Genomic DNA, 24,787 nt, shown 5'->3' with positions numbered 1-24,787 from the left:
CTGACGTTGCTCCGGAGGTAGTTTGGAACTTGGTAGTGAGTGTTGCAACTGAGGACAGATACATTTTTGCGCTTCAGCCCTCCGCGGTCCTGTTCTGTGCGCTTGTGTGGCATTCCACTTCACGGCTGAGCCGTTGTTGCTCCTAGGCATTTCCACTTCACACTAACAGCACTTACAGTTGACCGGTGCAGCTCTAGCAGGGCAGACATTTGGCCAACTGACTTGTTGGAAAGGAGGCATCCTATGACAGTGCCACGTTGAAAGTCACTGAGCTCTTCAGTGAGGCCATTCTACTGCCAATGTTTGTCTATGGAGATTGCATGGCTGTGTGCTCGATTTTATACACCGGTCAGCAACAGCTGTGGCCAAAATAGCCAAACTAATTTGAAGGGGTGTCCACATACTTTTGTGCATATGTATGTGTATTATGACATGGTTATGATAGTGTCAATGTTATGGCGCTGCATGTTAAGTCAAGTGCGTTAAACGTCAATGTAAACTAGATTAACTGCACAAGAAGTATACATGTATGGATTTTTTTTAAATACATTGTTCTCTTTATTCAAGCCACCCTTCATCCACACATTGCATGAACCTAAACCTGCCTGTCCCGTGGATATAACAGTCAGGACTGCAGGTTGTGTCAACCTGGGCATCACTTAAATACATACAAATCAAAATTAGACATACAACATAAAGTGATGTAACAGTAATTTCCTTTGTTAGATGACCTGGTGCAGATAGCGTCGGTGATGCTATTTGGCAGGATGTCAGTCTGAGAAAAATGCCAATCCACTCAGCTAAGGCAAATACAAAACCATGTGCATTACATTTAGGGGCATGTCATTAATAAAATAAACAAAATTATGGCCATAAACTAAAATTATTGAACTTTTGTCTATAGCCCTGAAGTAACAGACCACTTCACAACCTTACTGTATATGTATGTATAAATATGCATAATATAAATGATTCAAGTATTTAAAAATGTAAAAAATAAACTAAGATGCGAGTGTCTGTGGCAACGAACCATGAGGTGTAGCTGTGGAATAACCCCTAGGTGCTTGGTCCCTCTGTCTCAAACTAAACCTCAGTGAAATGCGAGTTGAAGAGGTTTCTTTTGAAAAAAAAACGTTAAAAAGCTAATTCTAACGTGTTTCTTTAGCCTTCTCAATCGACCACAGTTAAATTAACAATTCAAATGTGTCAATCAGATTGATAGCTTGAAATCACATGACTGCAAAAACATGACAGAGGCTATGAAATACCTTCACAAATGGAGGCTGAGGGGAGGACGGCTCATAATGTCTGGAACGGAACAAATGGAATTAAACACATGGAAACCAAGTGTGTATTTGACACCACTCCAGCCATTACCACGAGCCCGTCCTCCCCAATTAAAGGTGCCACCAACCTCCTGTGACCTATACAAATCTTTACACCACACTATGGCATTCAACCAACAGCACAAAAGTGGAATAAATTATCAAATATTTTTTACATAAACAATGGATAAAGAAAACAAAAAACGATGAAAAAAACTTTCAGTTGTTGTTTGTGTTGAAATGGCCCCTCACAGAGGGAGAGGAACCAGGGAGACTCCCCAGCCAGTGCCACTGCTGCACTTCATGGTCCGCAGTTCAGCAAACTGACACCTTCAAGTGCAATCGTTGTTCACAGCCCATTAAATAAGCCAGGAAAATATTTGGAGGAAGTGCAGTACAGCTGTTACACCATACAGGAAGTCAAGTACTATAGAATGTTTTTTTTATTTTCTCTTTTCTAGGATCCAAAGCTCTGACAGACACCTCAGTCTTACGTAGTTTATTTTTTCTGTACCAAATACTGATGGAATATAGCTGCCAGTATTTTTAGTCCCATGCACAGCCAGGTAATGTTGGTCTTGTCTCATGCAGACAAGTAGTTGAAAGGTGACTGGTCCAGGATGAACTCTCCGATGCCAATAAAGTACATGACCTGTGCAATGCCGAAGAGGGGAGCGATGACCAGCGCCCTGCATCCTGCTCCCTTCAGAAAGGCAAAGGGACCCTCCTTACGCATGATCTTACTGCAGGGAGAGAAAGGAAATAAAACACTGCTTGAATTTCAGGAATGTGGGTAAATCAATTTTTAGAGCACACTGGTTGTAAAGTTGCAACGAGTTCAAAGTCAGGGAATATAATGATTAAAGAGTGACTCTCTACCTGACGCAGTCAACCACACCGTTGTAGCTCTCCTCGTTGGCCCCTTTGCTCAGAGACTGCAATCTCGTTTTTACAACTGAAAGAAAGAGCGGAAACTTGTTAGACCAGAAAAAAAAGAAAAAAAAAATACCCATCCGCTAGCTTAATAGAAGTGGGTCACAAATGGAGAGATTCCAGACTCACCATCACAAGGATTGACTGCCACAGCTGCAGTGGAGCCAGCCAGACAGCCAGACAAGAAAGCCCAGTAGAAGGGTGCGGATTCATCTCGAGATGGCTGGCCCAGCCGGTTAAGGTGGGCAAACAGTGGGAAGTAGACCATGGAGAAGGGAACATCTCTGAAAGACAAGAAGTATTTTACTGGTTTGTAAATCTGTTTTCTAAAGCTATTTAAATTTTTCTTTGACTTTAAATGAATGTGTAAGAAGCCCTTACCTCATGAGGGTGGCCCCGAGGCCTTTGTAGAGGCCCTGGATGCCTTGTGTGTGCAGAAGGTCCCGGGCAATCTGGGTAGCAGACACTGCCCTGGCTGCAGGACTGGGCCCCACGTTGTAGGACCTGCTCAGCACTGTGTTAGTGGCAGCCAGCTTAGTAGGAGACATCATGGCTGGCATTCTCTGCTGAGCCGCTGGGAGGAACAAAAAGACATGAATATACTTGCACAAGATACATTTGCCGCTGTAGGAATCACATGTAACATACCTTCCATCAATCAATACGGTGTACTTGCTTACCTAGCCTCCCTGCGTCCTGAAGTTGAATCTTAAGCATTTCCATAGGAGTCGTAATGACAACTTGGCATATGCCTGCACCACAACCTGCCAACATCTCCTTAAACACCGTCAAGCCTTTCCTGCAACAAGGAGTCAGAGGTTAGAAAGCATCCACGGGATAGGATTGGTCTCTTCAATGACTAGTTGGACACTTCATTATATATCTATTAGCTACACTGTACTCTTAAATCTACCGTCTTCACTGTCCAAAATGCAAACTGTAATTTACCCATTTTTGCTAAGATGCTGGCGGAAGAAGTCATTTGCAGCTAGTTTGATGGCCTTCTCAGGAGTGACCAAGGTCAGATTCACAGCAGCACCTGAAGACAAAACAATTGAACATTAGTCAAACCTTAAAAATCATACATCAAAATGTGTTTACAAGGAAATGTTACAAATAAAAACATTCCCCGCCACCATCGATCCATTTAAGTATGCAATGCCATTGGCTGTACAGTAATAGCTATCAATCTAATACACACGTTTCTAAATTAAATAGACAAGAAGCACACAGGATGGCTGCTCTGGCATGATCATGGAGGGGGATTATTTCAAGCATAAGTCAACCTAATGAGTTACATTAAAACATGAGAAACATGATGAGAAGCAAGCAGAACAGGAATGCGAACAGAGATCAGACAACACTAGAGAAGGGAATGCAAAGAAGACAGTAAGTTCCCGGAGAAAATGAAAAAAGCTTAAGCTAATCTACTGGAAGACCAACTTCTCTTTAGAAAATAAATGTGGGAAGAAGACTTTACATGAAGACATAGGCTAGCCTACATGCCAGTGGGAAATGGATAGACGAGAATGAAAGTCACCTTAGCCGCCATTACTATGACATACATTTTCACAAGAGCATTGCTTGGCAATGGTTACAAGTGTTGGTGAAAAGTCAGTAAGCGAAAGGAGTCGAAAGCAGAAAGAACAGGTTCACTGATATGAAGACATGAAGGAGCAAAATTTTGAACAAATGGGAAATGGTTGCCTCGTTGAAATAAAGCATTATTGTAAGAACCATTAAATGATTTGCCTTCAGTGTGGCTGTGCCATATCGGCTAGCCGTTCAATTTCCCAGGGGGACCCAGGTCTGTAACATGGAAAAAACAGATGCAAAAAAAAAAAAAAAAAATAGCATTCCTCACACAAATGGAGTCCCATAAAATTAACTCCAACTGCCTGTCCACAAAAGACACTAGGCTATCTATGTACATGATGTTGCCCAACACAAATGTGTTTCATACAGTATTTAGTTTCAGTACTGCTAAAGTAATGCATTTCACTGTGAACATTGCATCAATCAATTCATCAATTGAAAATTAGATCATTCGCTTTTAAAAGGTTTGGAGAATATTCTACCATTTGTCATTCATTCAAATCTAAATAAATGAGTAGAAAGAAACAAGCCAATTTCTAATGATGCATTTAAACATCACTACATAAGTACAATGCAGTGACAATTAATCAACTTTTGAGATCACATCAGAATATAATTACGGATATCAATCATGAGAAACTACTGCATTGATTGTGATTGAACAGCAACTTGACTGCTTTCACTTTAAGCAAATAATTAAATCCAGATCAGTTATAGCTTAAAATCATTTTCTTACAAATTGGTCACAATTTCACTAATAACCCCCTTGTTGACTAAATATAGAACCCGTACTATAAAACTAGGACAAAACATGTAATGACTTACCTCTATACATGCCAAAGTATCCTTCTGATCGAACAGTCTTAACGAGGCAGTCCAGCCTAAGATAGAAAACACAACATGTCAGAATGAGGGAAATGTATCACAACGTCTTCTTCCTTCGGGCTCACGAGGGAGCAGATCCACCTACTCGTTCGTGTAGGTGGGGCTGTGACGGTAATGGAATTTTTGGTGAAGGTTATTTGTCAGGCAAAGGACTACAGTCACCGTTTAGAACTGTTACAATAGCAACAAAAGTCTCATCACGTTGTAAAGAGTCCATGTTATGGCGGAAGCGGACTCGACCACAAGTGTCAATCTTTTTTAATGCCTAGACGTCCCGCCTTCAGTCAGATGTCTGTTCCACAAAATTCTAGAACTGCCTAGTTTTGCCTCCCCTCGTCTCTGCTTATATAAGCTGTTTGATGTAAACCAGGCTTATATCCATTTGCTGCTATCAGGTAAATTGTCAACTATTTTTCATGATGGACAATCCATAATCGGTAGTTACACAATTATACAATAACTGCACCAGGCCTATCTATAGATAAAACAGACAGTCAGAACTAAGTAACATCAATGGGTTTAGGGTGGAGATGCCAACTAAATGGGTGCACAGAGCAAAGGGAAATTTCCACTCCCCTCACACATTCCTCAGGATTACTCAACAGGAAGAATGAGCCAATGACGGCAGTCGGTCGTCACAGACATGGGGCCCAAAGCCGGGCACAAGTATATGCTCTCACGACAGCAGCCGCACATCAAGATATCCCATCCTATATTAGTGTAATTCCATGTCCTTTGTGGTGTTTTTAAAAACGGTCAAATGAATGTAACTATCAAGATTTAGCTATGCAGAACCAGAAAAAATAGCAGGCCAAACTATCCCTCTCAGCACTGCCTGGACTGCGCAAAAATGCAAATGCTTTCCGTTTGAGTTATATTAGGTTTTATTTTCATCAGCCACACAGCATGACATGAAAAGGGAGGACAGACTCACATGTTCTTGTAGATCTGATGACCTTGCCTCTGGTTCTGTAACCTGGTCTTTACAAGGTCGATGGGAAACACACAGGTGACCCCAACAATGCCAGCAATACCACCATTGATCAGTTTAGCGGGAAGGCTGGAAAAAATAAAACCGTTTGAGATTAGGTTCAGATTGGCATTACACACACACACACACCTTCAAGGCACTTGAAATAGATAAAACATAAAGGAAGGATACATTTATGAAAACATTTTCCTGGGTTACTAACACTGAAAAAAAACTAAGCAACTCTCTAGATATTACATATATTGAGTAAAAAAGTGAAAGACGCTCAAGACAGATGAGAGAAAGCCACAGTTACAGTACCTGATCTGCTGCTGGTGAGCCATGGTAACTTTCAGATAGGTAACAGATGTAGAACGGAACCGTGATATCTTAGCTAGTCGTAAGTCGATCGTAGTGGTCAGTAGATCAAGTGCTGATGAGCTGCTGCTAGAGTTCTGGAGAGGAAGAGCCAGGGAGATTATTTATATATAGACAAGCCTGTCAGAGTCCTGAGCGCGAGTACACACACGCAAAATTAAACCTAATACACACAAAGCCTATCCCACACACAAACAGCAACATGCCCCTTGGATAATCTCCACCCACTCACACCTCAAAGGATCACGAGGGTTTACAACCTGCCTCTTACTGGAAGTGAAAAGTGAATCTCAATACACGCTCAGTAACAGGAAGTCTATATTTGGGCATCAGTTTGCATGACCCTGAGGCATCAACTCCAGTATCTTTGGCACAGTTGCTAGGGTAAAAGACATTCCAGGTCAGGACTTGAACAAGATTCAACTTGAGTCTAACTTGTAACTTTACTACACCCCAAACCAGTTTAATAATGAACTTTAGTTAGCTATTTCGCTTTCATTTAAAGCTAGAATCCTTATTTGCTACATTAATTTTCAGACACACATACACTATATTCACTACACAATATATATACACACACACATCGCCATTGGTTGTTGAAGAATATTACTTATGAGCTTAGTTCAATTGTCATACCCCATCAGAACCCAAAATATAAGCTTGTTTTACTCCAATGTTTGCAAATAACTTAAATATTAAGCAACGCTGCACAGTATAGCCTCAAAACATGGTTTAAACTATAGCGTATGGTGAATCATTGCACCACATACTAGATAATTTAGTAGAGCATGGACCTTGCAAAGCCAGGGTTGTGGGTTTGATTCCCACGGGGGACCATTAAGAACAAGTATAAAAATGAATGCACTCACTACTGTAAATAGCTCTGGATAAGAGTGTCCGCTAAATGCATAAAATGTCAAATTAGTGGTTAGCTTTAGTTAGCTACATTTTTGCCGGCCCCATCCATTAACTTAACTAACTAGCTACTATTATATTATAATTTTCCCTACGTAATCTTATTCAATAATAGCAAGAATATGTTTCATTACGATTGCGCCTTATTTACTTAGCTAATTAAGTTACGAAATCTAGCTAAATTAGTTAGCTGTTATTTATGCGGAAATGGCGTTTGCCAACGTTAGTTAATTCAGTATCTTCCGTAGATATATAACGTTGCTGTAAGATTATTAATCAAGTTTCTCTATGTATAAACATAATAATAATAATACTTAAAATTCGAATAGGTTGTTTAATTGCACTCAGAGCAAGCTAGTGTTAACTTGCTACCTAACTTTAACTAGCTAGCCGCGGCAGTTCCTCTTTCAATAATGCATTATAAGAAATTGAGCAACGATGACATTGAGAGTGTCAATCCAGTGATACATTAGCCAATAGTTATATTTGATAACGCGAAAGACACTCACCTGAAATTGAGATGAGATAGAGATGAGATATGTCGTTCTAGTACGTAAAAGTATCGTCTGTCTTGTCGTTAGTTGTGAAACTTGCTGAACGACATACTGGAAAATTCCATTACTTGATTAAATATGAAGGCGGGGCCAACTAGTCGCAACGAGAGTTCAAATTTATCCAATCGTCGTTTTCAAATGTACATATTGACGGTTCATTTGTCCTTTTATTTCGTTAGTTGTAAATACAACCAATGTTTATTTATTTTCCCTTTTGTACTTTAACTATTTGCACATCCTTACAACACTTTATATCGACCTAATATGACATTTGAAATGTCTTTATTTTTCAGAAACTTTTGTGAGTGTAATGTTTACTGTACATTTGTTATTGTTTATTTCACTTTTGTTCATGAACTATTTCACGTGCTTTGGCCCATGCCAATAAATCCCCGTATTAAATTGAAATTGTAAGAAGTGGCTGGGATTAAAGGCTGAAGTTGTCCCTCGGTGCTGATCTAAGGTCAGTTTGGAATTTTCGTGAAGATTTGGGGATGGTAACATCAACAAGATTATTCATCCAAGATCAATTCCTACTTACATCTTCCCAGAGCCAGAGAGTAGATGCACAGAGGGTTAGTTAAAAGTATCTTTGGTATAGGCAGTGGTTAAAAAAGTACCAAAGTGTCATACTTGCATAAATGTAAAGATACCTTAAAAGGACTCAAGTAAAAGTGAAAGTCACCCAGATAGAAAACTACTTGAGTACAAAATGTTTTTGGTTTCATATATACTTAAGTATTAAAAGTAAATGTAATTGCTAAAATATACTTAAGTATCAAAAGTAAATGTATGAATTATTTCAAATTAAGCAAACCAGAAGGTACCATTTTCTTGTTTTTTTAAATTCAGCGATAACCAGAGGCCCACTCCAACACTCAGACATAATTTACAAATGAAGTATGTATGTTTTGTGAGTCTGTGAGGCAGTAGGGATGACCAGGGATATTCTCTTGATAAATTGACCATTTTCCTGTCATGCTAAGCTTTCAAAACAGAACGAATACTTTTTGGTGTCCGGGAAAATGTATGGAGTAAAAACGACATTATTTTCTTGATGAATGTAGAGGAGTAAAAGTAAAAAATAATGAGCATTTTTACTTAAGTACTTTACACCACTGGGTAGAGACCTATGATTGGACATTGCACAGACTTTCTCCACATAAGATAGGACTAATAAAACGTTAAACTTAGTGTGTTATTGGTATAGTAGTGTTCTTAATATAGATGTAACAGTATAGACTTTAGGCCCGTCCCCTCGCCCCGACCTGGGCGCGAACCAGGGACGCTCTGCACACGTCAACAGTCACCCTCGAAGCATCGTTACCCATCGCTCCACAAAAGCCACGGCCCTTGCAGAGCAAGGGGAACCACTACTTCAAGGTCCCAGAGCAAGTGATGTCACAGATTGAAACGCCACTAGCGCGCACCCCCGCTAATTAGCTAGCCATTTCACATTGGCTACATAGACAAAGGCCAAATCCTACATGGCATGAGGAGTCAAATATATCAGATGGGTAGGATCACAGAGATCCTTATCTTATTCATTACTATGGGTAGCCTCTTCAACTGCTTTTTAATAGGCCTACACATGAACTAGGACAGGTTCATTGAAATTGAACTGCACTGCATGTAGGGATTTTTTTACAAAAGCATGAAAGGGGGATTATATAAAATGGTTTACATTAAGCTATCCAAAATAATGCTAACCATAACTGAGTGAATGAGAGTGAATGAGACTTGAATTATCTGAATGTCCTTGTGCCAAATAAAACAATTACAGAGAGTTGGATGTTTGCAGTGCTATAATCCCTAACATAATGTCAATGTATAATCCTTAACATGGGAAAGCAAACACAGACAATAATGCTAAACTGTTCATGAATTTATATTCCAATCATTAGCCACCACAGTACAGGAGCCAACACACAGGGTCAAGGGTCAAAGATGAGCTGGGTAAGTAAGGGATGTTATAATAGATGTATAATGTTCAATTACTAATGCTTTTTATTTTTAAAACAAGTCATAAAGTCCTTAAATCACAAAACATCTTTAAAAGATAAATATTGAATCAAATCTTTTATTTAGTATCACTGCTGTAAGTGAGATTCATTGCATGTTCTCTGAAATACATATATGGAAGGAATCTCAGGCAAGTCACATGAACATCCCATCAAGGTTACATGTGTTAACATGTGTTACATTATTAACATATCTAAACAATCAGTCATGGGTTTCAGTCATATTTGGGCGCTCTGAGTGACGCAGCAGTCTAAGGCACTGCATCTCAGTGCCAGAGGCGTCATTACAGACCCTGGGCTGTATCACAACCGGCTGTGATTGGGAGTCCCATAGGGTGGCGCACAATTGGCACAGTGTCGTCCGGGTTAGGGTTTGGCCGGTGTAGGCCGTCATTGTAAATAAGAATTTGTTCTTAACTGACTTGCCTAGTTAAATAAAGGTAAATAAAAAATAAAATATGTTGCTTTAAACCAATGAGATGTCAAATAAGTTTGAAAATGTTTTATTGTTTCTTTCTCCACAATAAAAACATGATGTTATGTCAAATGAATGTACACACCACTGTAAGTCATGACTCGATTTGGACAAAAATGGCTGCTAAATGGCATATACACTGAGTGTATACGACATTAAGAACACCTTCCTAATACTGAGTTGTACCTATTTTTGTACCTAATACTGAGTTGTACCTATCAGAACAGTCTCACTTCGTCTGGGCATGAACTCTACATGGTTTCGAAAGCGTTCCACAGGGCTGCTGGCCCATGTTCACTCCAGTGCTTCCCACAGTTGTCAAATTGGCTGGTAGTGGATCTCTAATCCAAATAGCTCATTCAATCTCATCCCAAAGATGCTCAATTGGATTGAGATCTGATGACTGGGCAGGCCACTGCAGAAAGCTGAATTCACTGTCATGTTTGTGAAACCATTCCTGGACAATCCTAGCCTTGTTGCATGGAGCATTATCCTGCTGAAAAAAATGTATATTTGCAGATGGATACAGAGGATTGCGCCGACAGAAATAAACATCTCTCTGGAAAGAAGAAGGGCGGGGGTGTATGTTTCATGATTAACGACTCATGGTGTAATTGTTACAACATACAGTAACTCAAGTCCTTTTGTTCACCTTACGTAGAATTCCTCACAATCAAATGCCGACCGTAATATCTCCCAAGAGAATTCTCGTTGGTTATTGTTACAGCTGTGTATATCCCCCCTCAAGCCGACACCACGATGGCCCTCAAGGAACCTCACTGGACTTTGTGTAAACTGGAAACCATATATCCTGAGGCTGCATTTATTGTAGCTGGCGATTTTAACAAAGCAAATTTGAGAAGAAGGCTACCTAAATTCTATCAGCATATTAATTGTAGCACTCATGCTGGCAAAACTGGATCACTGCTACTCTAACTTCCGCAATGCTTACAAGGCCCTCACCCGCCCTCTGACCACGACTCCATTTTGCTCCTCCCTTCCTATAGGCATAAACTCAATCAGGACGTACCCGTGGCCTCAGAGAATAATATTGTTTTATACGCTGATTCGGTGAGTGAGTTTATAAGGAAGTGTGAAGGAGATGTTGTACCCACTGTGACTATTAAAACCTACCCTAACCAGAAGCCGTGGATAGATGGCAGCATTCACACAAAACTGAAAGCGTGAACCCCTGCATTTAACCATGGACAGTTGACTGGGAATATGGCCGAATACAAACAGTGTAGATATTCCCTCCCCAAGGCAATCAAACATGCAAAATGTCAGTATAGAGACAAATTGGAGTCACAATTCAACGGCTCAGACATGAGACATGTGTATCAGGGTCTACAGACAATCACGGGCTACAAAAAGAAAACCAGCCACGTCACTGGGTCTCAACCCCGCCCTGTGCAATTGGGTCCTGGACTTCCTGATGCGCAGCCCCCAGGTGGTGAAGGTAGGAAACAACATCTCCACTTTGCTGATCCTCAACACTGGGTGTCCCACAAGGGTACATGCTCAGCCCCCTCCTGTACTCCCTGTTCACCCATGACTGCGTAGCCACACACGCCTCCAACTCAATCGTCAAGTTTGCAGACGACACAACAGTAATAGGCTTGAGTACCAACACCGATGAGACAGCCTATGGGGAGGAGGGGAGGACACTTGGAGTGTGGTGTCAGGAAAACAACCTCTCACTGAACGTCAACCAAACAAAGGAAACCAGACTTCAGGAAACAGCAAAGTGAGCATCCCCCTATCCACATTGATGGGACAGCAGTGAAGAAGGTGGAAAGTTTTAAGTTCCTCGGCGTACACATCACGGACAAACTGAAATAGTCCACCCACACAGGCAGTGTGGTGAAGAAGGCGCAATAGCGCCGCTTCAACCTCAGGAAAGCTGGGACCGAGAGACTGAAAAATAGCTCTTATCTCAAGGCCATCAGACTGTTAAACAGCCATCACTTACACAGTGAGGCAGTAGCCTACATACAGACTTGAAATCATTGGCCAAGTTATTAAATGGATCACTAGTCACTTTAGTAATGCCACTTAAATAATGTTAACATATCTTGCATTACTCATCTCATATGTATGAACTGTATTTTATACCATCTGTTGCATCTTGCCTATGCCGCTCGGTCATTGCTCATCCATATATTTATATGTATATATTCTTATTCCATTCCTTTACTTATATGAGTGTGTATCAGGTAGTTATTGTGGAATTGTTAGAATACTTGTTAGATATTGCTGCACTGTCTGAACTAGAAGCACAAGCATTTCGCTACACTCGCAATAACATCTTCTAACCATGTGTATGTGACCAATAAAATGTGATTTGATTTGATGCCATGCACTTGATTGGCAATGATGTTCAGATATCCTGGAGCATTCAAACATTGCTCCATTTTTATCAAGGAGCCCAATAGAGAGAAATAGTAATGCTGTCCTTTTGTAGGCACTAACTAACTCTGCCATGGTTCGTAGGACAAATGGTTAGTTGGAAAAATAATTTCCAACACAGAGTCATTGAACTTAATGTTGGTGATATGGCCCCTCATGTTCAGACAAGTAATCCTCTGTTGTGATTTGTTTCCTACCATTTGAAAAAGGGGAACACAACAAAAACAAAACTACACAGATTTGTTTGAATGGAACTGTGAATGGCATGTGCCCTACAGACAGTAGCTAATTCAATTCTGTGTAAAAGAATGCTGAGGAGTCAAATTCTGTTTGGATGATTGTTTTATTAATCAGAGTATCAGGGCTTTTCTCTTCAAAACACAGCTTGATGTGGTATGTCAGCTGGACAATTCACACCATTGTCATGTGATTAGTCTGATTGTTTAAGAGTAAATTCAGGCCAACAGTATTTTATTCATTTTTAACCAATTGCATTTAAAACAAATGGAAAAGCAACAGAATTATAATCACTGTCCAATCTGATTAAAGTAATGAGTCTTTCATGAGGTCAATTCTAGTTATGTAGTATTGACAAGGAAGTTGGGGTGGGGGGACAATATAACAATAATGTATATTGGGGGTTGAGTGAACCATGCTCGATACGCAATTTTGTGATGTTTAAATCATTCTGATGAATGCTATCTGACATATGTTCATTTTCCATCTATTAGTACTCAGCGATTAACCAACATTTCGGTTATTTTTGGTTTTTAAACAACTAATGAATTAGTCGACGTCGGTTCAATTATTTGAATTCCATTTCGTTTGTTTTCTTTCTGTGAGCTCAATGCGCACATCGCACACTTCCTCCGGTCGCGGACCTGTTAACATGCTGACCAGACCGGACACGTCGCGTGCGCGAGCGTCGCAAAATACATTTAGAAATCCATGTTATTCAATTATTGCACCCACACTGCTTGCGCGCGCCAACGAGCGTCTGCGACGCCAAGGGCTAAAATATAATTCATTCCTATTTCTGACGCAGATCGCGCTGAAAGTCCTACCTCTCCCATCTCCTCATTGGTTTATAGAAGCAGGTACCCACGTGCATCTCCTCATTGGTTATACCCACTTGGGTGATTGAAAGACGAACTGTTTTGCTGGTAGTCATGGTAATACAATGAAAGTTTAGATGGATCACCATATAAATTAAACGAGGAAAAAGCCTGGAAGGACGAGAGATGACTAGAAACGATTCGGTTGGCCGTTTTATGTGTGGATTGATTTTTAGAGTAGAGGTCCTTGTGCATTTCAGGTAAAATAACAACTCAATGTTTATATCCCAGGACAAATTAGCTAGCAACAGCAAACTAGCTAAATATGACAAATTAACGTTAACTATCTAAATCGCCATACCTGTTTAATGCTTTTCGACCTGTCTGCAAATTGATGTAATTGGTTCAGTTTGTTTTGATATTTTAACCTGCGTGTCATGATCGTGTTTGGTGTGGGGAGGCAAAATAAATGTATGCATGATAGCGCACGCGCGCAGCCGGTTTGGGTTCCGTGTAATTGTGGGTCGCGACGTGTCAGAGTAAATGTATAATTATTTCATGAATTACAACAATTGATTTGGCCAAGTGCAACTGCGCCCACTGTTCAGTGCGCTCTGCTTAGCAGCGTTGCCTCTGCTCAGTTTGGCAGATGCGCGAGTGAGAGGAAGACGTGCGTGTGCCTCGTGGTATACCTGATCTTTTTCCCGCAGTTTTCTTGAAGATCACTCCGCGACACACACGCTGTGGCGCTGTCATTCTGCAGCAGATGAAGCGCTGTCAGCCACTGACTTGTCATTCCCCTTGCCGTCACTCACCGCTGTTATCTAATTGACTCAAGTTTGCCTCAAGGTCTGACTGAACTCAATCGTCATGAAATGCAATACAGCTATGAGTTTCTCTCTCGGTTTCATGCAAACTATGAGAAATAACGAGGAGCGCCACAATGTATTTTGTGAAGGGAAGTGCTCAGTAATGAGTCTCAAAACGAACAAAAGAACGACACGTCCTGACCAAACATCCACAGCATGACGGTAAACCGTGGGACTTTTTTCAGAACAGGGCAGAATACTACAGGAAACAGTGCTTTGACAGTGGTGGAGTAAATCAGCTAGCAAGGCATTATTGTAATTTTATAACAGTTAATGATGACACTGTTAGCAGAAATAAGGGATTACTATCTCTCATAGTAGTCGATGTGAGTTTTTCTCTTAAAACATTGTACACAGCTAATAGTTAGCTAGCTTACGTAAACGTTAGGCGAAGCAAGCTAGCTAGCTACTGATACTGCAACCCTAAGTAACAGTACAGATGAAAAATAATCAAGTCTACTGTACATCTTACTGTATAAATTATTGTTGTTTATTCCAGTTCAGAATGAAAGTGATGTCTTGTATTTTAACAGCAACAGTTCCAACCTAGACAGATATGAAAGTGTTTTTAATGGGGAACAATACACATGGATAGCTATTTATATGGTTTTCATTTAATTGTTATTTGTTTTTGTCGATATTGCATTTGTTTTAGGCATTAGGACAATGTAATGTACACATATTTACATGTTTTTATAAGCAACCCATTAAAACAGAATTTCTTAATTTGGGTCCCAGGCTGAAAATGTTTAAGAACCCCTGAAATAGAAACCAGCTGTTGCTTCCCAAGGTATCTCTCTACCTGATATTTCATGATCTTCCAAGATGGCGTAGCAGTCAGACGTCTTTGTCTTTTGTCCTGTTGTGTCCCTTGTATATATTGTTTATTCCATGTTGTTGTATGTGTCGAATTGCTATGGTTTATCTTGGCCTGGTCGCAGTTGCAAATGAGAACTTGTTCTCAACTAGCCTACCTAGTTAAATAAAGTTTAAATATTATTTGGTATTCAGCAGTCTTAAATAGAGGTCGACCGATTATGGTTTTTCAACACCGATGCCGATTATTGGAGGACCAAAAAAAGCAGATACAGATTAATCTGCCTCTTTTTATATATATTTATAATTACAACAATACTGAATGAACAATGAACACTTTTATTTTAACTTAATATAATACAGAAAATCAATTTAGTCTCAAATAAATAATGAAACATGTTCAACTTGGTTAAATAATGCAAAAACACAGTGTTGGAGAAGAAAGTAAAAGTGCAATATGTACCATGTAAAAAAGCTAACGTTTAAGTTCCTTGGTGGTTCCTTTTAACATGAGTCTTCAATATTCACAGTTAAGAAGTTTTAAGTTGTGGTTATTATAGGACTATTTCTCTCTATACCATTTGTATTTCATAGACCTTTGACTATTAGATGTTCTTATAGGCACTATAGTATTGCCAGCCTAATCTCTGGAGTTGATAGGCTGGAAGTCATAAACAGTGCTGTGCTTCAAGCATTGCGGAGGAAAGTGCGGTTTGAATGAATGCTTACGAGCGTGCTGCTGCCTACCACCGCTCAGTCAGACTGCTCTATCAAATCATAGACTTAATTATAATATAATAAACACACAGAAATATGAGCCTTAGCTCAATAATATGGTCATATCCGGGAAACTATCATTTCGAAAACAAAACATTTCTTCTTTCAGTGAAATATGGAACCGTTCCCTATTTTATCAAACGGGTGGCAACCCTAAGTCTAAATATTGCTGTTACATTGCACAACCTTCAATGTTATGTCATAATTATGTAAAATTCTGGCAAATGAATTACGGTCTTTGTTAGGAAGAAATATTCTTCACACAGTTCGCAACGAGCCAGGCGACACAAACTGCTGCATATACCCTGACTCTGCTTACGCTGAATGCAAGAGAAGTGACACAATTTCAGGCACCACATTGATTATATGCAACGCAGGACAAGCTAGTTAAACTAGTAACAACATCAACCATGTGTAGTTAAGTAGTAATTATGTTAAGATGAATTGTTTTTATAAGATAAGTTTAACGCTAGCTAGCAACTTACCTTGGTTCCTTGCTGCCTGCACTCACGTTACAGGTGGTCAGCCTGCCACGCAGTCTCCTCGTGGATTGCAATGTAATCGGCGTCTAAAAATGCGGATTACGATTGTTATGACAACTTGAAATCGGCCATTCGGATTAACCGATCGACCTCTAGTCATAAACTTATTCCTTATTTACTTTGAAGAACTACAAAATAAGGATTTTTGTCAGACAGCATAGGCAGCAGCTCTATAGAGATGATGACTGTGAATGAAATAATAAAGTCATAAAATAAAACAAATGTAACATGCACAACTAAAGTATTTTATTAAAGTAATGTGAATAAATCATGGGACTTATATTCATTTTTTTATTCTGTGTTAGCATTCAACCCACAAAATGCACAATGCATTTAATGTAAAACATTTTTTATCGAAACAGAAATCGAGGACCTCAGTACATGTTTTGATAATCAAACCGAACTAACCTCAAAAGCACAAATCGCTCAGCATTTCCATCTAAGCCTCCTTACCTCTCCCTGCCCTGTGGTTTCCCTCTTTGAGTCATCATCATGTCATGACCCTTGTCACATTGACACTGATTGGATTACAACATAAAGTATGGCAAATTCATAATATCAGATGAAGCATTGATTGAGATAAAGGGAGTCCAAATGACAGGCACATAACATGTCCCCCTCTGAGCTGGTGACTTATATATAGACCACCAGCTGTCTCCCCAAATGTCCTTTGTTTATTTCTGACCACGCGTGCCCCCTGTGATACACTCCCACGAGACTAAAGTTATAACCAGATGCACTTTGGATAGGAATGGATAGGATAATGTATGAAATCCCATTCAATGATGTGTGTTAGTAATGTCTGTTCAGCAAGTGCACTTGGTGAAATAAAACAGTAATTCATTATACTATTTTGTGTTCATTTTTTTTGACAAAACTACTACTAAATCGTTTTAGAATTTAGAATGTTTTTTTAATTTAATAGTGCACCGGCTAATATCTCTGATTATTTCACACAGAAATAATTTCCAATCAGATTATCAAGCCAACGGAGGGAAAGTCGGGGAGTCATTGCCAAGGTCTTGTTAATCACTATGTTGTTGCTGTCAGTGTGTCTGTGTTGTGTTTTGAGTGTGACAGCAAGCTGTGTTCCTACACAGGATGTGATTAATTAAGATTACTGACAACTATTTACAGACTTCAGCTTTAATCTAGTTGCATTCATGGTATTGGTTCAACGTAAACAAAATAGTTCAGTGAGTCAATGGACAGGACAGACAGAGAAGGACAAACCCAGGAAGCAGACGAAAATACCAGGGTCAGCCTCCATTGTAAGTATAGCAATAAACTAAAAAGCACATCCAGATACAAAACAGACAGTATACATGTCACAATACATGGGGTTCACCACCCTGTAGCTACTGGTATGTATCCACCACAAACACATAAACACAATGCTAAGCACAATGATGTTCTATTTTGATAATGAGGAGGCTATTGACCATAAACTTTATTTGAACTGATCATTCTCATTACCTCCCCTGTTGGTAGTATGGTCATTACAGCCATCCTACAGATGCAGGGTCTTAATTGGATCACTCTTGTTGCTGAACATTTTCCTGCTCAGCAAAAAGGCTTCTAAAGTTTGAAATTTCCACTTTAAAATGTCAGGCATGATTTAGCCTAACGAAAAATGTATCAACCCTACAAAAAATGACCATGAACTATAATCCATATAATAATTAGCATTTCCTGTTGTTAAATAATTATTTTCCTGCTGTAGAAAACGGCTCAAATTAAGATCCTACATCTGTCCACGGAAGGGAGAGGATTTAGTTGGGGTGGATGTAGTTGTTCAGGCCAGGGTATGGGTAGATGTGTCTGAGTGGCTTGGTACACCTGGGGCCGTCACCACTGCTGGCCTTGTGGGCACACTCATCACTGTCTGTGTTGCAAGTGCCACAGTGGCAGCTGAGGGCTACGGGGTAGGTGAAGAGAGGGTTGGCATGGAGCGGGCAACCAGGCAGTATCACTGTACGGTACTCCACCTGGTCATAGGTACAGCCTCTCTGGACCAGGAATCGTGGTCCGGCCAGCTCCTTCATATTACTGTCCTGATTATCACACACACAGACACATGCTAAACATATATACATTAAATGCATGCGATGTAGGTCAAATATGCCTCACGGTCAGCCTGCCAAGTGGAATCTTACATAGTTCAAGTTTCAATACATATATTTTATCATCGCTTCTCCAATCCACAACATGTGACAGGATATAATTCACACATGGTATGTTGTATAATTGACCTTGTCTGTAACTACTAGTGTCCTGCCATTATGGCCAGGTCTGTCTTGTAAAATAGTATGCTTAATCTCAATGAGACTATGCTGATCAAATAAAGGGAAAACAAAACATGTTTTTGTGGGAGGATAAACGTTTTAAACTGAGTGGATTTTACAGATTTTTTTCTTGTTGAAAACTTAGAATGTCAGGTTCAGCCTGCTTACCCTTGAGTAGCAGAAACCCATGCAAATGGTAGTATTGATGGCCACGCAGAAGTCACATTCATGTCTCTCCTCATACAGAGTGTAGTCCGTGGGCACACACATGGGGACAGCTTGGCTGAACAGCAGGCAAAGGAGACCACACATGGCCACAGACGATTCCATTTGGCAAGCAGCGACAACTTTCTGTCATACAACCAAGAACCTGCATGGAATTAAAGTCAATGTCAAGAAGAAAATATGAACATTTTTATAGTCGGAAATATGAACAAATATATATATATATATATATATATATATATATATATATTAGTTAGTAAATCTATCCAAAAAAATGGATGTTTGTACATATGATAAGCCCTGTAAATAAAACTAAATTTGGTCCTTCAGCAAGGCTGCACCAATAGCTGGACAAAAGAAGCTGAACCAGTGTTCCTGTCAGATCAGCTCTGCTCACTCACCTGGTAGAGCTGGGCACCTGCAGGCCTGATGATGCTGCCTGATGATGCTGCCTGATGCTCTTTATACAGGCATTCTAATCTACCTCGATCCTACTGGACCATTATCTCCAATCTCTGACCGAGTGGAAGCAGGAGTCTCCAGGTCCATTATCAGGTTGACATACATAATTACATTTGAGTCATTTAGCAGACGTTCTTATCCAGAGCGACTTACAGTTAGTGCATTCATCTGAAGATAGCTAGGTGGGACAACCACATATCACAGTCATAATAAGTACAATTTTCCTCAATAAAGTAGATATCAGCAAAGTCAGGGATGGTAAGGGGGGGGGGAGTCAAGTTAGTTCACAAAAGGCTACTTAAAAATATTTATATAATAGGCACCCTCCGTAACTACAAACTTCCAGTACAGTAATGTGTGGGGGGAGGGTTTAACCTGTAATAACCTCATAATAAGTTTCTTTTTTTTAGCAGTCACATACTGTACTGCAGTATGTGACAATAGAAAACGAAGTGGCGAAGTCCGATTGGCCCGGTCCAGAAACAACTCCAAACCCAACTCCTAGGTAAGAGCGTCTGCTAAATGACTGAAATGTAAATACTATACTTCTTTATACCCCCTTTTTCTCCAGAATGTCAATCTTGTCTCAACGCTGCAACTCCCCAACGGGCTCGGGAGGCTAAGGTCAAGTCATGCATCTCTCCCGAAACATGACCCACCAAACCGCACTTCTTAACACCCGCCCGCTTAACCCGGAAGCCAGCAGCACTGATGTGTCGGAGGAAACACAGTTCAATTGATGACCGAAGTCAGTCTACAGGTGCCCGGCCCTTCACAAGGAGTTTCTAGAGCACGATGAGCCAAGTGAAGCCCCCCTGGCCAAACCCTCCCCTAACCCGGACGAAGCTGGGCCAATTGTGCACCACCCTATGGGACATCCAATCACAGCCGGGGATCAAACCCAGGTCTATAGTGATGCCTCTAGCACTGTGATGCAGTGCCTTAAACCGCTGCGCCACTCAGGAGGCCCGTACATGTTATTCTGACCTAGGAATAGGATCTGTTAAGTATTGGGTCTACATTAAGGTGAAAATTCCACCAAACCTATTAGAGGGCAAAGTGGAGATGCAACCATAAGCTTACATATCAAATTCTTTCACATCTACGGCCCCATCATGTGGGGCCGGCATTATGGCCTTCGGGGGCCCGGCCCGCCCTATTGTACATCGGATGCTGGAAACTTTAAATACAGTTTGATTTGATTTAATCCCATTCTTTGACCTTGATTTTTGGTTGAGATTGAGATGTGAATCCAACATATGTATTATTAACTTATAGATTCCATTTGAAATCAACCAACGCTTGAAACCCTAGGCCTAAATCTATTGTCTATTTTGACGGGAGTGGATCCTCAATATTTGTCCACGTGACAATTCAGCAGTTAGCAGACCAAGTGGGGATTTTTTGTATGGAGATCTATAGAGAGCAATAGTTATGGCATCTTTTTGTAGGCACTAACTCCGCCATGGCTTGTTGGTCAAAGCCTATGGGGGAATACATTTTTTGGAGGGTTTTTGGATAAATGCCGAAAAGAAGGTCTGTGGTAAACACAGGCTTAGGTGATCTTATACGTTTTATTCTATGAGATAATCTTCATCAGCTAACACCACTTTTTGTGAATTTTGAAGCATTTTCATAATCAAAACAAGCACATAAATCAAATTTTGCAGATGTTAAAACCTCTTAAGTCTACCCCTTCCTTTTTCGAACATTCTGTTAAAAATCGCGCAACTTTTCAGCGTCCTGCTACTCATGCCAGGAATATAGTATATGCATATGATTAGTATGTGTGGATAGAAAACACTCTGAAGTTTCTAAAACTGGTTAAATCACGGCTGTGACTATAACAGATCGTGTGTTTCATCGAAAAGCGCAAGAAAAACTGCTCTCTGAAAGCTAAAAATAATTTCCATGCGTCACTTTCACACGATGTCGCCATTGTCGTCATTTTCCAGGGACTTTTTTGTTGGTAAATCCAACTAACTGGATTCCATTTCTTCCCGTCTCCACCAGGATGTTTTGAATGTGCACATTGGCAGCCATTGATTTGAAGACGAGGAGCTATTGAATACACATCACCCTGTAATCATTTTGATAGATTATAAACGTTTACTAATACCTAAAGTTGGATTACAAAAGTATTTCGAAGTGTTTTGTGAAAGTTTATCGTCGACTTTTTTAATTTAAAAAAATGACGCAGCGTTTTAAAACGATGTTTTTTTCTGAATGACACAGCTTCCATAGAAAGCTATTTTGGGTATATATGGACCGATTTAAACGAAAAAAAAAACCCAATAGTGATGTTTATGGGGCATATAGGAGTGCCAAGAAAGAAGCTCGTCAAAGGTAATGAATGTTTTATATTTTATTTCTGCGTTTTGTGTAGCGCCGGCTAAGCTAAATCTTTGTTTACGTCGCATTCAGGCATTTTGGGGTGTTGCATGCTATCAGATAATAGCTTCTCATGCTTTCGCCGAAAAGCATTTTAAAAATCTGACTTGTTGGCTAGGTTCACAACGAGTGTAGCTTTAATTCAATACCCTGCATGTGCATTTTGATGAACGTTTGAGTTTTAACGAGTACATTTAGCATTTAGCGTAGCGCATTTGCATTTCCAGGTGTCTACTTGAGACATCTGCGTCTCAAGTAGGAGCAAGAAGTTAATGTGAGTGTAGCGAAATGCTTGTGCTTCTAGTTCCGACCATGCAGTAATATATAACACGTAATCTAACCTAACAATTTCATAATGCTTCAAAATTCATAAATGTAGCGCCGGGAGAGTCATGGGTGTGGAGTCAGACGCAGAGAGCAGAAGGTAGACGGGAAAAAACGCTTTAATGTCCTCAATCACAGTAACAGGTACAAACATGGGTGAAGCCCAAAACACAGGCGCAACAAACCCAAAACCACTGTTACAAAAATACCGGACAGCGAAAACCCAAAAGTCAACAAACACCACGAATGTAAAATAACCACAAGCCCGCACAAACACCAGCGGGCTAAACAAACTTAAATAACACCCATCCCAAAACCCCAACAAGGAACAGGTGAAAACAATTAGACAAAAACAAACGAAAAGGAAAAAGGGATCGGTGGCAGCTAATAGACCGGCGACGACGACCCCCGAGCGCCACCCGAGCAGGATGGGGAGCCGCCTTCGGTGGTATTCGTGACAATAAAGTTCATGTTAACTGACGCTTGTTCCCTTCTAGCCATGACCCTCTCGCTTCGCCTCTTCCTCTCCTCCAAACAAAGGGCAAATAATTAACATAATGAAACAATGAATGTGTCCGAATTGGCATGAAGCAGAAAGCACATGCAGTGCTATGCTCCTCTTACCATGCATGTGCTTTCTGCTTCCTGCCAATTCGGGCACATTCATTGTTTCATTATGTTAATTATTTGCCCTTTGTTTGTTAAATTTGTGTAAATTCCCAGATAAATATATCACAGTAGTGAATTTAACGTTCATCATGTCATTTCCCGTTATCCTCATCTAGAACGTTTGCTTATGGTAATTCGGTTCATTATGCTACATTTTAATTAGCTACCGTTCTCATTCAGAGTTCTTTGCAGAGCCTACAGACATGCTACACTTGAGCAAGATGTTTAGATTGATTTATTTCCATTTTAGAGTCTACTGTCAATTCCTTCAATGTTTTTCATTTGGACTGCTCCATGTGTGCTGGAACGAACAGCTTCTTCAGCCTAAGACTAGTAGGCCTACTAAGTTGAGATAAAATGGTAGCGTTTCGTTTGTAAAGTTCTATGAACTGTGATGATATGTTATGAAGTCTGGTGTAGACTCAAATTTAGGAGGTTTTCATAATGAATCTTGTTCTGGCGGAAGCTCTGCATTGTGGTCACTAGCTGGTACAGCCACAAAGTCATAAAATCTGAATTGAAACCTAACCTTAACCACACTGCCGCCAGAGCCATGTCCCAGTGAGACACAGGTGCCAGCCCACGTAGAAACTGAAAAGTCAGCCTTTTTTGGTAAAATAGTGTTGTAAATCCTGTATTGACTTGTGCCTACTTTGTCTACATGATGCTTGAATGGTGTATATAGACCATGTAGAGCTATCACAGCCTGACTGGGAGCACAAAGGCAACGTGACATTCAACAAATTGAAACACTATAAGACTAGTGGCAATTAAACAATAAATGGAACAAATTGTTCAGTGTTCCTCAGGAGTAGACTCAAAGCCAATGAATGTTCTGTTCCTAACTTAATCTGAACACCTGGTCATGACTGAATAAAGTAAATATTGTAGCCAGAAGTACCCACTGGGCAAAAACTGGTTGAATCAATGTTGTTTCCACCTCATTTCGACCAAATCAATGTGGAAAACTATGAATCTTTAACCTAAATCCAATGACAGGGTGACATTTTTGGTTGATTCACATTGAATTCACGTTAGTTGACAACTCAACCAAATGTAAATCAAAATGACACTACTAGAACCTAAAAGGGTTATTCGTCTGTCTCCAGAGGAGAAAACTTTGGAGAACCCTTTTTGTTTCCAGGTAGAACTCTTTTGGTTCAAGGTAGAACCATTTTCACAGAGGGTTCTACATGGAACCCAAAATGGTTCTTCCTGGAACAAAAATAGTTATCCTATGGGGACAGCCGAAGAAAAAAACGTTCCAAAAGGGTTCTAAGAGAGTTGAAGTTGAACTGACGTCTGCCCAGCGGGTAGCTTTGAGATGTCAAGTCTCCCTGTTCTATCAGGCTTATTTTCATCTGAAATCTTTCATATTATACCAAGTCTTCTTGTCTGTCCCAATGTCCAAATGCCATGTTGGCTTTCGCCTTGTTTTCTTTTTACACAATCTTAAATAAACGTAACCCAACTGTAAAATCTACATGCTTGATTGGCATGTAGTAAGGCCTCTATGCTGCCTTCCAGAACATGTGATAATCTACTGCATCGATGGGAACAGATATCCATCCATCCAACAGTTTTACACCAATCCTGGATGGTCCCTTATCTCCAAGTGTTTTCATTTCAAGTTAATGATTGTAGAGAGGATTATCCCTCTCTCTCATATTCGTGTAAGGTTATAACTGAGAGGACTTTTTTTTGATGGTGCCCTATCCAACATTTCACACTAAAACAAATGTTACTGAAATGAATGCAATCTGTGGATTGGAGCATTACAGTTTGAGTCCTTGAGTGATTCAGTATCCATATGTTCCTAAAAACTGGACATTATCTTCTCTTTCCTCAAGTGCTTATATCTATATGTACTAGACTTGTTTTTCCAACCTACTGACTCGTGCAATGGAATGG

General features: G+C 40.1%; 2 protein-coding genes across 2 annotated transcripts; both read right to left on the bottom strand.

Moving 5' to 3' along the window:
* Window positions 1-534: 534 nt before the first annotated feature.
* Window positions 535-7,648, bottom strand: LOC139371371 (solute carrier family 25 member 55a). Its single transcript, XM_071111734.1, has 10 exons — window positions 7,512-7,648; window positions 6,031-6,164; window positions 5,674-5,799; window positions 4,680-4,735; window positions 3,207-3,297; window positions 2,939-3,057; window positions 2,640-2,832; window positions 2,388-2,542; window positions 2,205-2,280; window positions 535-2,068 (listed from the first exon to the last, which is right to left on the bottom strand). The coding sequence occupies exons 2-10, from the start codon at window positions 6,051-6,053 to the stop codon at window positions 1,909-1,911; spliced, it is 999 nt and encodes a 332-aa protein (XP_070967835.1). The 5' UTR covers window positions 6,054-6,164; window positions 7,512-7,648; the 3' UTR covers window positions 535-1,908.
* Window positions 7,649-18,292: 10,644 nt separating this feature from the next.
* Window positions 18,293-19,135, bottom strand: LOC139371377 (thyroid stimulating hormone subunit beta a). Its single transcript, XM_071111741.1, has 2 exons — window positions 18,974-19,135; window positions 18,293-18,574 (listed from the first exon to the last, which is right to left on the bottom strand). The coding sequence occupies exons 1-2, from the start codon at window positions 19,133-19,135 to the stop codon at window positions 18,293-18,295; spliced, it is 444 nt and encodes a 147-aa protein (XP_070967842.1).
* Between the last annotated feature and the right edge of the window lie 5,652 nt (window positions 19,136-24,787).

Source organism: Oncorhynchus clarkii, chromosome 17 (genome assembly GCF_045791955.1).
Source record: "Oncorhynchus clarkii lewisi isolate Uvic-CL-2024 chromosome 17, UVic_Ocla_1.0, whole genome shotgun sequence".
Classification (NCBI taxonomy): Eukaryota; Metazoa; Chordata; class Actinopteri; order Salmoniformes; family Salmonidae; genus Oncorhynchus; species Oncorhynchus clarkii.
This window is presented reverse-complemented; position numbering and strand designations above follow the sequence as displayed.

Bases quoted from the DNA above. Each gene is read 5' to 3' on its own strand.
- LOC139371371 (XM_071111734.1), bottom strand. From the start codon at position 6,053: ATGGCTCACCAGCAGCAGATCAG. The intron at 5,800-6,030 runs GTACTGTAACTG...TATTTTTTCCAG, and splicing joins GCTCACCAGCAGCAGATCAG to CCTTCCCGCTAAACTGATCA. The intron at 2,833-2,938 runs GTAAGCAAGTAC...TGTTCCTCCCAG, and splicing joins TCAGGACGCAGGGAGGCTAG to CGGCTCAGCAGAGAATGCCA.
- LOC139371377 (XM_071111741.1), bottom strand. From the start codon at position 19,135: ATGGAATCGTCTGTGGCCATGTGTGGTCTCCTTTGCCTGCTGTTCAGC. The intron at 18,575-18,973 runs GTAAGCAGGCTG...TGTGATAATCAG, and splicing joins TGGGTTTCTGCTACTCAAGG to GACAGTAATATGAAGGAGCT.